A 14,557-nucleotide genomic window follows, 5' to 3' on the forward strand; every position below is an offset into this window, starting at 1 on the left:
TGTATGATATATTCACATGATATATTCTCTGTTTAGGGACGCGGGTGGCGCTGTGGGTAAAAGCCTCAGCGCCTAGGGCTTGCCGATCGAAAGGTCGGCGGTTCGAATCCCCGCGGCGGGGTGCGCTCCCGTTGTTCGGTCCCAGCGCCTGCCAACCTAGCAGTTCGAAAGCACCCTCGGGTGCAAGTAGATAAATAGGGACCGCTTTCTAGTGGGAAGGTAAACGGCGTTTCCGTGTGCAGCTCTGGCTCGCCAGAGCAGCGATGTCACGCTGGCCACGTGACCCGGAAGTGTCTTCGGACAGCGCTGGCCCCTGGCCTCTTGAGTGAGATGGGCGCACAACCCCAGAGTCTGGCAAGACTGGCCCGTATGGGCAGGGGTACCTTTACCTTTACCTTTAAAAAGATGGAACATGAATTTCACTCTCTCAGACAAAATAGCCATGCTCAAAATGATCATCCTCCCAAAACTAACCTACCTATTCCAAACCCTCCCAATCTGGATTCCCCCAACCCAACTCCACAGTTGGCAGAGAAAACTACACTCTTTTATCTTCTCACATAAAAAACCAAGAATAAGCCCCAAATACCTGCACCTCCCCACCTCAGAAGGAGGATGGGGAATCCCCAACACAGAAGCATATTACATTGCCAACCAAATATGCCATATAATCCCATATATACTAGAAGATGAGACAAAACAATGGGTACACCTAGAGAGGGACACAATTGAAAATACCTGCACCACAGCATACCCACTCCTCCCAAACAAACTAAAGAAAATTCCCACAACACTTAACAGGTACACACAGACCATGCTCAAAGCATGGAAAACACAAATAGGCAAACTATCCCCAGCCCCAGCCCCACTAATCCCCCTGGCGTACCACCCATTATTCCACCATGCAGCACAAAACCTCCAGATAAAAACCTGGCAAACCAAAGGCTTATATCGCCTAATAGACTTCTATAAAAATAACAAACCTTTGTCAACACAAGAAATACAAGACAAACTAGAAGACACCCAAATGCCCTGGTTAGCACAACACCAACTACATGTCCTCTTAAAACCCAACAGTAAAATCAGGGAATGTATGACATTTTAAATGTATGACATTTTAGTGTATTTTTGGCCCAGAGTGGCTGGGGAAACCCAGCCAGATGGGCGGGGTTATTATTATTATATAGTATAATATATAATATATAGTAATATATATATAATTGTTATTATTATAATTATAAAATCAGCAACAACTAGGCCCCTGACAACCTTCGAAAACCTCCTCCTAACAACAAAGGGAAACAGTAAAGGGACGGTATCCGCAATATACAAAATACTACTCCAAAATCTCACAAACCCCCTAGACGCAATCAAAAAACAATGGGAGAATGACATAGGCTATGAGATTATCCCCACTCAGTGGACCAGAATGCGGTCTAAACCCCCCTTTAAATCCATATCAACGAAAAGAACTCACTCTGAAACTCACCTGCAGATGGTACCTAACACCAAGAAAACTAGCGCTCATACGCCCAGGAACCTCACCAAAATGCTGGAGAGGGTGCGCCTCCACAGACACATACCTCCACATGTGGTGGGAGTGCCCCAAAATCCAACTATTCTGGACAACAGCCATACGAGAAATATGTAAAATAACTAAGCACGTATTAGACATCACCCCAGAACTGGCCCTACTAAACATCTTCCAAGACAACAATGGCCTCTTACACCACAAAGAACTCATAACTCACCTACTTTCAGCAGCCAGAAACACCATAACCAGACACTGGAGAGACCTGTCAGGAGGAAGCATGGACCAAGTAGTATGGGAAACAGCCCTACTAGAAAAATTAACCAATAAACTGAAACTGACACGGAGACAAATAGAAGACGCCTTTACCCTATATGGCTCCCCTTTATCACATACACAGCCCAACAAGACAATCCACCAACAGCATACAAATCAATATGGCTAACCTGATCCCAAACACCCACCCACCCCACTCACACATGAAAACAAAGATCCCCACAGCCAACCCCAAACAGCCCCACCCTGGGCCAAGCCCAACCTCTCACCACCCAAGGAAGACAAGTGAACAGCAGAGAACCGGCACCAGCAACGCTGACACCAAACCCCACATACATTAAGCAAAATAGAAACATCGCCACCCGACCCCCCCCCCCATGTCTCAACAAATGAAACTGATTTGTAAAAATGTTACACGGAAAAAATATGAGAGACATTACACATACTTCTGTAAAACAAGAAAATCTTTAATAATACTAAAAAGACAATAGATGATGACCACATTGGACTGGAACCAGCTGCCCACAGACATGGAGAGGAGGGCGGGAAGGATAGCTTGGGAAACCAAACCTTAATGTCTGCAGGTGGTAATTTGCATCTAATGTTTTTTTGATTAGAAAATTGTCTCAAAGAAATTAGAAGAGAGCGAACGGCCTCTAAGGGGTTGCTTTTGCCCCACCCGCCCCCATTTTCTTTCTTCCCGTAAGTTTTGGCTGTCACTGTGTGCCACACGTCGATAAAAGAGCAAAAAGCACAGCCCCCCCTCAAGGCAAGGACCTTTCTCTCCTCCCCTGCGGCACTTGGAGGCTGTTCTGCTCCCGATTCCCTGGCCTAGGATCGGGGGGGGGGGGGCAGCCAGGATCGGGCCATTTCTCGAGAGAGCTGGCCCTGGAGAGGCTGCGGGCGAGAGGAAGGGGGCAGCAGAGCCGCGCCGCGCCCCAGCCTGAGTCTCCTGCGCGCCGCCTTAGGATCTCATGTGGCGGCTCTTCTCCCGGGCGGCGGCCCGGGGCTGGCGGGGAGGCGCCGGCGGGCGCTGGAAGGAGCAGGAGGAGGCCGCGGCGGTGGCGGCGCCTCCTTTCCGGAGAAGCGGCTGCGGCCTCGCGCTCCTCGTGGGCCGGCCGGTGAGTGCTGGGCCTCGGCCTGGGAGGGAAGGGGCGACGCCGGGGAGCGGCGCAGGGCCTCCGGCCAGCCCGGCCCGCGGAGCTTCTCCCTCGCGCCCGGCCTCGGTCTCTCGTGGCGGGAGGAGCCGCCTGGGCCGCTCCCGGCGGGGCTCGGGAGGCCTTCTGGGCCCGGCGGCCTCGGCAGCCCTCGCCTTGGGCCCAGAAACGGCGCCGGGACCCTCCGCTGGCAGGCTGCGGGGAGCCGGGAAAGGGCAGGCCGGCCGCTGGCGGTGTGTTGGGGGGGGCGCTTCTCTTGAAGCAGAGAGGGGAGGGAGGGAAGAGGGCAGGAAAGATGGGTCGAGGGAGCGGGCCTTCAAAATGGAAAAGACTCGCTAAGATAGCAGGCAAAAGAGTCCAGCCGTGCGAAGGTTTGCGTGGCCCTCTGCCCTGCACACTGGATAGAGATCTTGCTAAACAAAGGGGCGAATACATGGACAAAGCTGGAAATGAACTCCGATAGAAAAGTTGGGAGAAGGAATGTGCTTGCTTCTGGAAGGAACAGCATGGCCTAAGGACTTGAAATACAAATGATGCTACTCCTGGTCAGAGGACTTGGCGCATATATATGTATATATGTTTACTTATAATAATAAGTAATTATTATGTATTATTAAAGCATTTATAATCCAGCTTTCATCCGAGGTTCCCATGGCAGAAATATACACAATCCTAACCACAAAATAAAACAGTGTAAAACAAAATGTAGCAGAATCCCCTTAGGGAGGACACAACCCTGAAAGTTGTGCTGCTTGCACTTAGCCTTCTGCTGAAGAACATGATTTTCCACAAAAGTACTTAAAACTTATTTCTTCACAGGATGTGCAGCCACATTGTTTATATGGCGTTCTCAAAGTCAAAGCCAAGAGTGCTCAACTTCAATGCATAAGAAGTGCAGGAACTCGAATTGACAAAAGGTACGTTGTATCTAGAATTGGCCACCTGGGAACTTCCCAAACAGAGATCAATATTGAGGACAGAAACAGTCACCTCAGAAGAATGAAACCATCGAAACCAAAGCCATGTGCATGGGATCTGCGTAAAAGCTGAATCATTTTAAGTGAATAATAGTGTCATTACATATGCAACAAATTTATCTTAAAATGCCACAGCGTCCAGCACTTTCACACGTGACCAGACCTTTGTTTTCTTCTTTTGTAGCCGAATGCCTTGTTTACTCTCAGTATGGTGGAGACAGGCTTGTTTAACTAATTAATGTAGCAAGAGAATGGATGAGCTGCAAGCTTTCAGTTCCTCCAGATAACCTTTACTAGAACAGTCGCATCAGCCCACTTCTTAACTTTAGTCAATAAAACATGTAAACACCAAGAGGGAGAAATATCAGTAGCCACTAGCCGTGTAAAGAGAGTAAGCGCTCTCTGATTAAGAGGTGAAGAGGATCCATTTCCAAGTTCTCCAACACTCATTGTGTTGCCAACTTATGGGTGGTTCTTGCATTTGGAAAGTGCCACTCCCTATTCCCTACATCCCAAGCATTCCTGATGTGGGAATAGGCAGGTTGTGGTTGTCTTCCACATGGTCTTGCTTGTTCACATGTTACCAGAGCAGACTGGGATGGAGCCACAATTTAGACAAAACCATGGGACATGCATATTGTGGAAAGTGGGCTTAGGCCTCAAACAGGTGTCCAGGTAGCCTAACTGCACATCTTTAGCGTGCAAACCACTGGAAAACTACACAAGCTTTACTAAAATGAATGGAAACGTCCATTAGTACTTTTGCTATGAAAATATCGTAAGAATAAAGAGGGGAAGGGTTCTTTCAAATTAAGCCAGATGTCATCTAGGGCTGGGCAATATCTGATTTTCAACATCATGATAGATCACCAGCTAATCATCATGATATGCTGCTATATCTTGATGTCTGAAATAAGGAAGGATGGCTGGGCTATGGAGGGAGGGATGCTTTTTGCTGCGTGATCTCTGTGCTGTTTCTTAAAGCTCTGGGTGGTCCTTACCGGTGATGTCTGCCTCCTGGCACTGTTCTGCCATTGGGAAGCAACCGGAGAGGAAAAGCAGGGAGTGGGACTCCATGGTTCAGGGGCAGCACCAAGGCTGGCACTGTTCTAGAATCATAGAATCATAGAGTTGGAAGAGACCACAAGGGCCATCGAGTCCAACCCCCTGCCAAGCAGGAAACACCATCAGAGCACTCCTGACATATGGTTGTCAAGCCTCTGCTTAAAGACCTCCAAAGAAGGAGACTCCACCACACTCCTTGGCAGCAAATTCCACTGCCAAACAGCTCTTACTGTCAGGAAGTTGTTCCTAATGTTTAGGTGGAATCTTCTTTCTTGTAGTTTGGAACCATTGCTCCGTGTCCGCTTCTCTGGAGCAGCAGAAAACACTGTCAGTGGAGGGAACGGGGAGGGAAAATCGAGCCCAAAGGCTAGCCAGCCAGAGGGAGCCAGCTATGACAGAACCAGTGTCCAAATGGCAGTGAAGCCTGCTGTCACGTTTGGTAACAAATTCTCAAGAGAGGGCCAAACATATAGAAAAGAAACAAAAACAGACAAGACAGACAAATCAATGTCTAAATGTATGCAAATGTAATCAATTAATTGACTAACAGTGCAAACCTAACTGTATCTATTCAAAAGTAAGTCATAATAAATTCAGTGGGCTTACTTCCAGAGAAGTGGGGTCAGAATTGTAGCCTAAAGTTCCTTAATCAGAGGACTGTCTAATGAATGGAAGTTGCAGTGAATGGTGAATTAAGGTTCAGCCGAATAAAATTTCTGGGCTATACATACCTAATTTTTCTTTTTTATTGCAACTTCAGAAATGGTTGCTACACTAGTATGTGTCGGTAACAAACATCCTCAAGTTACTGTGTTCTTTTTTGGGATTTCTTGTTTTGCACTGATAATATTTTGATTTAATGGTATAAAATTTGAGTAACTCTTTCTTTACCTGACTTTTACAGCTCAATAGATGAAACTATGTATGAAAAACTTGCTGAAGAAACCCTGGAGTCATTAACAGATTTCTTTGAGGAGCTGGCAGACAAGCCCTTTACTCCTCAAGATTATGATGTCTCATTTTCGGTATAGTATTTTATTTTATACTATAGTATTTTATTTTATGAAGAAAGTAGGAAAAACCACTGGGCCGGTAAGATACAATCTAGATCAAATCCCTTATGAATACACAGTGGAAGTGAGGAACAGGTTTAAGGATTTAGATTTGGTGGACAGAGTGCCTGAAGAACTATGGATGGAGGCTCACAACATTATACAGGAGGTAGCAACGAAAACCATCCCCATGAAAAGGAAATGCAAGAAAGCAAAGTTGCTGTCCAACGAGGCCTTACAAATAGCGGGGGAGAGAAGGCAAGCAAAATGTGAGGGAGATAGTGAAAGAAACAGGAAATTGAATGCCGATTTCCAAAAAATAGCAAGGAGAGACAAGAAGGCCTTCTTAAACGAGCAATGCAAAGAAATAGAGGAAAACAACAGAATGGGAAGAACCAGAGATGTCTTCAATAAAATTGGAGATATGAAAGGAACATTTTGTACAAAGATTACCATAATAAAGGACAAAAGTGGTAAGGACCTAACAGAAGCAGAAGACATCAAGAACAGGTGGCAAGAATACAAAGAGGAATTATACCAGAAAGATATGGATGTCTCGTACACCCCAGGTAGTGTGGTTGCTGACCTTGAGCCAGACATCCTGGAGAGTGAAGTCAAATGGGCCTTAGAAAGTACTGCTAATAACAAGGCCAGTGGAAGTGATCGTATTCCAGCTGAACTATTTAAAATTTTAAAAGATGATGCTGTTAAGGTGCTACACTCAATATGCCAGCAAGTTTGGAAAACTCAGCAGTGGCCAGAGGATTGGAGAAGATCAGTCTACATCCCAATCCCAAAGAAGGGAAGTGCCAAAGAATGCTTCAACTACTGCACAATTGTGCTCATTTCACAAGCTAGCAAAGTTATGCTTAAAATTCTACAAGGTAGGCTCAAGCAGTATGTGGACCCAGAAGTGCAAGCTGCATTTAGAAGAGGCAGAGGAACCAGAGACCAAATTGCAAACATGCGCTGGATTATGGAGAAAGCTAGAGAGTTCCAGAAAGACATCTACTTCTGCTTCATTGACTATGCAAAAGCCTTTGATTGTGTCGACCACAGCAAACTGTGGCAAGTTCTTAAAGAAATGGGAGTGCCTGATCACCTCATTTGTCTTCTGAGAAATCTCTGTGTGGGACAAGAATCTACAGTTTGAACTGGATATGGAACAACTGATTGGTTCAAAGTTGAGAAAGGAGTACAACAAGGCTGTATATTGTCTCCCTGCTTATCTAACTTATATGCAGAATTCATCATGTGAAAGCCTGGGCTGGATGAATCCCTAGCCGGAATTAAGATTGCCGGAAGAAATATCAACAACCTCAGATATGCAGATGACACAACTTTCTTATGGCAGAAAGTGAGGCGGAATTAAAGAACCTTTTAATGAGGGTGAAAGAGGAGAGTGCAAAATATGGTCTGAAGCTCAACATCAAAAAAATGAAGATCATGGCCACTGGTCCCATCACCTCCTGGCAAATAGAAGGGAAAGAAATGGAGGCAGCGATTTTACTTTCTTGGGCTCCATGATCACTGCAGATGGTGACAGCAGTCACGAAATTAAAAGACGCCTGCTTCTTGGGAGAAAAGCCATGACAAACCTAGACAGCATCTTAAAAAGCAGAGACATCACCTTACCAACAGAGGTCCGTATAGTTAAAGCTACAGTGATGCCTCGCAAGACGAAAAGAATCCGTTCCGCAAGTCTCTTCGTCTTGCGGTTTTTTCGTCTTGCGAAGCAAGCCCATTAGCGACTTAGCAGATTAGCGGGCTTAGCGTATCAGTTGATTAGCGGCTTAGTGGATCAGCTGATTAGCGGCTTAGCGGATCAGCTGATAAGCGGCTTAGCGGATCAGCTGATTAGCGGCTTAGCGGATCAGCTGATAAGCGGCTTAGCGGCTTGGGAAAAGGGGGGCGGGGAGGAAAAAACCCTGCAGGAACTCGCAAGACATTTTCGTCTTGCGAAGCAAGCCCATAGGAAATTTGTTTTGCGAAGCACCTCCAAAACGGAAAACCCTTTCGTCTAGCGGGTTTTCCGTCTTGCGAGGCATTCATCTTGCGGGGCACCACTGTATGGTTTTCTTAGTAGTGATGAATGGAAGTGAGAGCTGGACCATAAAGAAGGCTGATCACCGAAGAATTGATACTTTGAATAATGGTGCTGGAGGAGACTCTTTTTTTTAAAAAAAAAAGATATTTATTAAAATTTTCAATATTAATACAATAAAAATCAAAAAGAAAAAAGAAAAAATAACAAAAATACAAAAATAAAAATAATTAAAAACACACAAAGTTTCCATTACTTATTTTCCATTGACTTATTTCCCAGTCCTCCTCGTACCTCCCTTTTTTGTATTCCAATTCAGATTATTAGTTCAGCAAATCCTTATCAATAAATTTAACCTGCTTCTAGACCTTTTTTTCCATATTCTCTTAAAACATTACAGCTGGGAACCACTTAATTTCTATCCGACATCGTTCTAACATTCATTAATTTTGCAATATTTCTGTAAATAGTCTTTAAATTTCTTCCAATCTTCTTCCGCCGACTCTTCTCCCTGGTCTCGGATTCTGCCAGTCATTTCTGCCATATAGTCCATCACCTTCATCTGCCATTCTTCCAGAGTGGGTAGATCCTGTGTCTTCCAGTACTTTGCAATGAGTATTCTTGCTGCTGTTGTAGCATACATAAAGAAAGTTCTGTCCTTCTTTGGCACCGATTTGCTGACCATGCCCAGGAGGAAGGCTTCTGGTTTCTTCAGGAAGGTATATTTAAATACCTTTTTCATTTCGTTATAAATCATTTCCCAGAAAGCCTTAATCCTTGGGCACGTCCACCAAAGGTGAAAGAATGTACCTTCATTTTCTTTGCATTTCCAACATTTGTTATCGGGCAATTGATAAATTGTTGCAAGCTTGACTGGGGTCATGTACCACCTGTAAATCATAATATTTCATAATATTCTCTCTTAAGGCATTACATGCCGTAAACTTCATACCTGTGGTCCATAACTGTTCCCAGTCAGCAAACATAATGTTATGTCCAACATCTTGTGCCCATTTAATCATAGCAGATTTCACCGTTTCATCCTGAGTATTCCATTTCAATAGCAAGTTATACATCTTTGACAAAATCTTAGTTTTAGGTTCTAACAGCTCTGTTTCTAATTTTGATTTTTCCACCTGGAAGCCAATTTTCTTGTCCAAATTATATGCCTCCATTATCTGGTAATAATGAAGCCAATCTTGCACTTTGTTTTTTAATTTCTCAAAACTCTGCAGTTTCAATCTATCTCCTTGTTCCAAAATTTCCCAATATTTCGGCCATTTGGCCTCCATATTGAGCTTTTTCTGAGCTTTTGCTTCCATTGGTGACAACCACCTTGGTGCTGGAGGAGACTCTTGAGAGTCCCATGGACTGCAAGAAGATCAAACGTATCCATTCTGAAGGAAAACAGCCCTGAGTGCTCACTGGAAGGACAGATCGTGAAGCTGAGACTCCCATAGTTTGGCCACCTCATGAGAAGAGAAGATTCCCCGGAAAAGACCCTGATGTTGAGAAAGATGGAGGGCACAAGGAGAAGGAGACGACAGAGGACGAGATGGTGGGACAGTGTTCTCGAAGCTGCTAACATGAGTTTGACCAAACTGTGGAAGGCGGTGGAGGACAGGGGTGCCTGGCATGCTCTGGTCCAGGGGGTCACGAAGAGGCGGACATGACTAAACGTCTAAACAACAACAATTTTATTTTATTTATTTTTACAGCCATTCTTAAACAGTCCAGGGTCGAAAAACAACTTCTCAGCTGGTCCTTGATGCAATATCCCAAAGCTCCCTCTAGGGGAATTTAAGTTTCTTTTCACTCCTTTCAGCACAGACCCAAAGGTCCCGCACGTTAGATTGTAACAGTCCTTCTTTCATTTAAAATACAAGCTTGTAGCAAATGTACACATTGGAAACAAAGTCCTCTTTTTGTATCTTGACAGCTAACTTGACTTGTTCTATTCCTCATCAGCGGGCTCTCACGGACCACTCCCGGGTCCGGGGGGGGGGCGGCACATCAAATCCCAAATTTTATTCTTCCCCTGCAGGCTCCCCTGCTTCCAAGAAAATTTTCTGATAGTCTCAATCAGTAGAATTAAAGTCCTTTACAAAAAAAAAAAACTCCACGACCTTAGTTGACAGGTTGTTTGCTTTAGATTATTTACAGAAAGGGGAGGCGGACTTCCTGCTTGTACCTTCCCCGATCGGTGCCAAATTTAAAGATATTTTAAGAATCCAATTTCTGTACTACTCACGGGTTGTTGTTTGAAATTCAAATGTCCACAGAAAAAAGTCAGCGCTCTCCGGCAACGGCTGTGCAGCTTCACTCCGCGAAAATAGCAGTCGATTCGAAACACCGCGCCACTCACCCCGCGTCACTTCGGAAGCCCTGAAAAGGGGTTTCCCTGTGAGTAGGGGGCGGCGCTCCTGGTGTCAGCCGAATCCCACGTTCCCAGGCTTCCTCCGCCTGGGATTTTTAAAGGGTCTCCGCCTTCGCCGCTGCGGCAAGACCCGATTTTTGCGGAGCAGGTTCCTCTGAGTCAGAGGAAATCTGCCATTGCCGATGGCGCTAACCCGGAAGTCTCCAAGTCTAGAAAGCTTTCACTTGACATTGAAGTAGTTTACCATTTTGTTTATTTTATAAAGACATTTCCAAGCTACTGTTTGGCCCTAAAAAGGACTTCAGTAACAGCTCAAGGTAAAATCAATTTAAGGACAGTAAAACCCAGAACAAGATAAAACAGTCAGCGTAGTCGACAAGGGAGACCATGCCCAGTCATACTAAACACTTGGTGTAGTCTAAACAAAGTCTGAGCTTAAAAGGAAGGCAGGCAGCCAAGCCAAATTTAACCATGTAAGATTGTGTAAGGATAATAAGTGTGGGGATTTAATATCTGAATTACTCTTAATTATTATCTCAGGAGCCTTTCTTTTTTAGAGTGGTGCAGGTTCAGTCAAGAACTGTGGAAGCAGGGCCCATGCTTTTCAAAATTTAATTGCATTGCACATTTGGGGACACATTCTTGAGGCAACCTCCTAGGACTCAGTTCACCAGCTGCAGTCCTATCTGCTGCCCCTTCCTCTTCTTAGCTGGAGTGGAGGCCTTCCTGCTTCAGAGCTCATGCCTGTCAACACCTGACACAGGAAAGAAAAGGGCAACAGACAGGGCAGAGAGTAAAGTCCAAAAGGCCATGTACCTAACAAGCTTAGACCATTTGCTGTGAATTTCCAAATTTCTAAAATGTTAACACTTGGAACTAAGAAAATGAACCATGAAAACATTGCAGTTGGTCTCCCAAATAACATGGTGAAAAACACAAAGGAATGCCAATCGAATGCTCCTGGGAGCTTAATGAATAGAAAATCCCTTAGACAATGCTGTGCAATATAGACATGCAGCCTGAAAGAAATCCCTGCATTTCTGAATAAGAACATTCCAGAGATAAAATTTGGTGACTGGACACTTCATCAAAAGTATAAAGCTGTAGGTTTGAGACACACACACTCGTTGCCAATCCCCTACAGCCGGGACTTGGAACTAAGAAAATGAACCATGAAAACATTGCAGTTGGTCTCCCAAATAACATGGTGAAAAACACAAAGGAATGCCAATCGAATGCTCCTGGGAGCTTAATGAATAGAAAATCCCTTAGACAATGCTGTGCAATATAGACATGCAGCCTGAAAGAAATCCCTGCATTTCTGAATAAGAACATTCCAGAGATAAAATTTGGTGACTGGACACTTCATCAAAAGTATAAAGCTGTAGGTTTGAGACACACACACTCGTTGCCAATCCCCTACAGCCGGGCTGGGGCCCAAGGGCACTCTTCAGGTTTCTCTCTGTGGCCCTTGGGACTTTTCCCAGGCCACCCCACCCTCCCTGCTCAGGCACCCTGCCTTTTCCCCAGCCACAGCCTTGAGTGTGTTGGCCTGGCTAACGTGTCCTAATGTCTCTTGGCTGCCAGGGTGGAGGGTGGGGCGTATAGAAACGAGCCTGGTGTACAAAGGCTGAACTACCTTCGTTTCTTTGCCAGTTTCTGTCTTTGGCCCACTTCCCATAGGAATAAGATCCCTGAAAGAGGGTGCCATTGGGGAAACTGCCATCTGAAAAAGGTGCCATATTCCTGCGCTTCTGTTTTTGTTTTGTTTTTAAGTCATTAAAATTTACCTACACACAGTTTTCCACCTCTGAATTATTTGTTTCAGTCCAACTGGAAACAAAGAATGTGAATCAAGTTGGTTTCTAGAGAAAAACCAGGCAATCCATTTGCAGTATCGTTTGGTCATCCTATGGAACGTTATGTTATTCATACTCATATACCGGTATATAGAGAGGGGAGGAGATATAGATACCCCCCCCCCAATCCTTATTCTTGAGAGTATGGCTTTACAGCACAGAAAAATGTAGAAATGCAAAATTCAGTTTGGATGAGAAGTAATAATAGTTTATTTGCACTTATTTGAAAAAATAGGTTATTTAATCATTTTTGCTCTCATGTTTTAGTTGTGAAATCCTAATCAATTATTACATGCCAGACCCTGAGATTTCTGCTTATATAAATATATTGCAAGTTCTTACAGATAGCTTGTTTTGTTTTGTTTTGTTTTCTCTCCCCGCTCCCAATTTATTCTGTAGACTGGAGTATTAACAGTTAAATTGGGTGGAAGCATGGGAACATATGTGATCAACAAACAGACACCAAACAAACAGATATGGCTGTCCTCTCCAAGCAGGTAAGCAAATGTCTGTTTGTTAGAATGTTCTAGAAATTTTACAATTGAACTAAAAGATCTCCTACCTCAGCTTTATTAGTTGCATGCACTTTGGAGACTCAGAATGGCTTGTATGGATTTCCCAGGCAGTCAATATCAGGTGCTAGTCAGGCTGACAACTGCTTCGGTGATACAGTATGTGATTATTTTTCCCCACAGCCCCTGGAACTATTTGTATGACTTTCTCTATTTTGCAGTGCTAGTCATTGAACTTAGGCTTTTGGTCAGTGAGTGACACCCTCTGATGCACCGTCCATTGGGAGCACTGATCCTGCACTGCGTCTCTGGAATGCTGAGCTGACAGATACCATATTGTTGTGCAGTGAAGAGCAGACAATGTTTTAAATGAATAAATAAAATTTTAAAACATACCTAAGCCAGTGTTAGGATGTGGAAAATTAGAGTATTTACTTTCTAGTATGTTACAGAAAACGACAACACAATTTTCTGACTACTGTTTAATAAAGTGAGGCTAATTCAGGTGGGCCATCGTGAGGATTGGACCATCAGGAATGAATGAAACCTAAAGCAAGTGTCGCGTTTTAGCACAGAGCTCCTGTGGTGGCTGTGGGGTGTCAGGAGAAGCAGGGAAGGCACCAAGGCCTTTTGGACCAGCAGAATAGCTAACTCTCCTACGGTCAGGAGCTGTCAGGGGGCTGAATTTTTTCATCTCTAGCTACTGCCACAGTCAGGACTGCCCCAGAACTTTAGTGGCATGTATGTTAAAGTTGTGAAGCCAACTCCAACCTTTTAGAAATAGATTGATTTTTCTTTGCCCTAATTCACCTCATGCCAACCAGTTGGCTTTCAATTACACCATAGATCATACTGTGTGATAACTTAATGCAAATAGCTGTGGGAGTTCCAAGTACCCATTTCCAGCATGCACACCCTTCCTTCTGTCATATTTGGTTGATATTTAAATGTTGTTGTTGTTAATTGAATTTATATACTGCCCTATACCAGGAGGTCTCAGGGCAGTTCACACAACAAAATCATAATACAAAACCACAATATATATAATCAAAATAAAAACAACAACCCAATAGCACCCCCCCCCCAAAAGGGCATAGGATGTCATGTTCTCAGTCATGTTCTTGTTTGTTCTTTCACAGTGGCCCGAAGCGTTATGACTGGACTGGAAAAAACTGGGTTTATTCTCATGATGGAATCTCTCTTCATGAACTACTTGCAATGGAATTTTCTGTTGCATTAGAAACCAAATTAGACTTATCAGCTCTAGCACATGCTGGAAGAAAACATTCTTGATAATATCTATCGCAAAGAATTCAAAGACTTTGAACTTTGACACATAGTCTTCCCCTTTTTTGTAAATGTGTTAATCCAATTTTAAATTCTGCAGGATGTCTGTAAACTCACTTTTACTCTGCAACAATGTGAAAACAATTCCCACCCCGCTGCCGCCTGGTTTCTTAATGTGTTCAGGTATTTTCCATCCTCGTTTGGATTGCAGACACAGTCATTGCTGCCCAGTCCTATTGAAGACAACTATTGTACAGTACTAAGCTCTCTCTTGGCTGCATTCAGGTCTTTTTCTAAACTGCATTATTCTCCATTACTAAAGATTTAAACCACATTGATAATGCTGAAAACCATTTCTGCAAAGTGGTAGTATACTTGTAGGATTGCAACATTTATATTAGGCTTGCCAGCCCAGTGGAA

The 14,557-nt window shown here is 44.1% G+C and overlaps 1 protein-coding gene across 2 annotated transcripts; it reads left to right on the forward strand.

Annotated features, from left to right (window-relative positions):
• The first annotated feature begins 2,765 nt into the window (after positions 1-2,765).
• FXN (frataxin) lies at positions 2,766-14,291 on the forward strand. 2 transcript variants are annotated; one of them, XM_081930805.1, is made up of 5 exons: positions 2,766-2,928; positions 3,784-3,881; positions 5,911-6,031; positions 12,738-12,835; positions 13,072-13,250. In XM_081930805.1, exons 1-5 carry the CDS (start codon positions 2,782-2,784, stop codon positions 13,082-13,084), a joined length of 477 nt encoding a protein of 158 aa, XP_081786931.1. In that variant the 5' UTR covers positions 2,766-2,781; the 3' UTR covers positions 13,085-13,250. The 2 variants fall into 2 exon arrangements, with proteins under 2 accessions (XP_081786931.1, XP_081786930.1); XM_081930804.1 differs by lacking the exon at positions 13,072-13,250 and adding an exon at positions 13,990-14,291 and having other exon boundaries at positions 2,767-2,928.
• Positions 14,292-14,557: the final 266 nt, after the last annotated feature.

Source organism: Podarcis melisellensis (assembly GCF_964234715.1).
Source record: "Podarcis melisellensis genome assembly, chromosome: 11".
NCBI classification, from domain to species: Eukaryota; Metazoa; Chordata; class Lepidosauria; order Squamata; family Lacertidae; genus Podarcis; species Podarcis melisellensis.

Coding starts and splice junctions, on each gene's coding strand:
- FXN (XM_081930804.1), top strand. CDS start 2,782: ATGTGGCGGCTCTTCTCCCGGGCGGCGGCCCGGGGCTGGCGGGGAGGC. Junction 2,929..3,783: donor CGCTCCTCGTGGGCCGGCCG/GTGAGTGCTGGG, acceptor ATTTCTTCACAG/GATGTGCAGCCACATTGTTT. Junction 3,882..5,910: donor GGAACTCGAATTGACAAAAG/GTACGTTGTATC, acceptor TGACTTTTACAG/CTCAATAGATGAAACTATGT.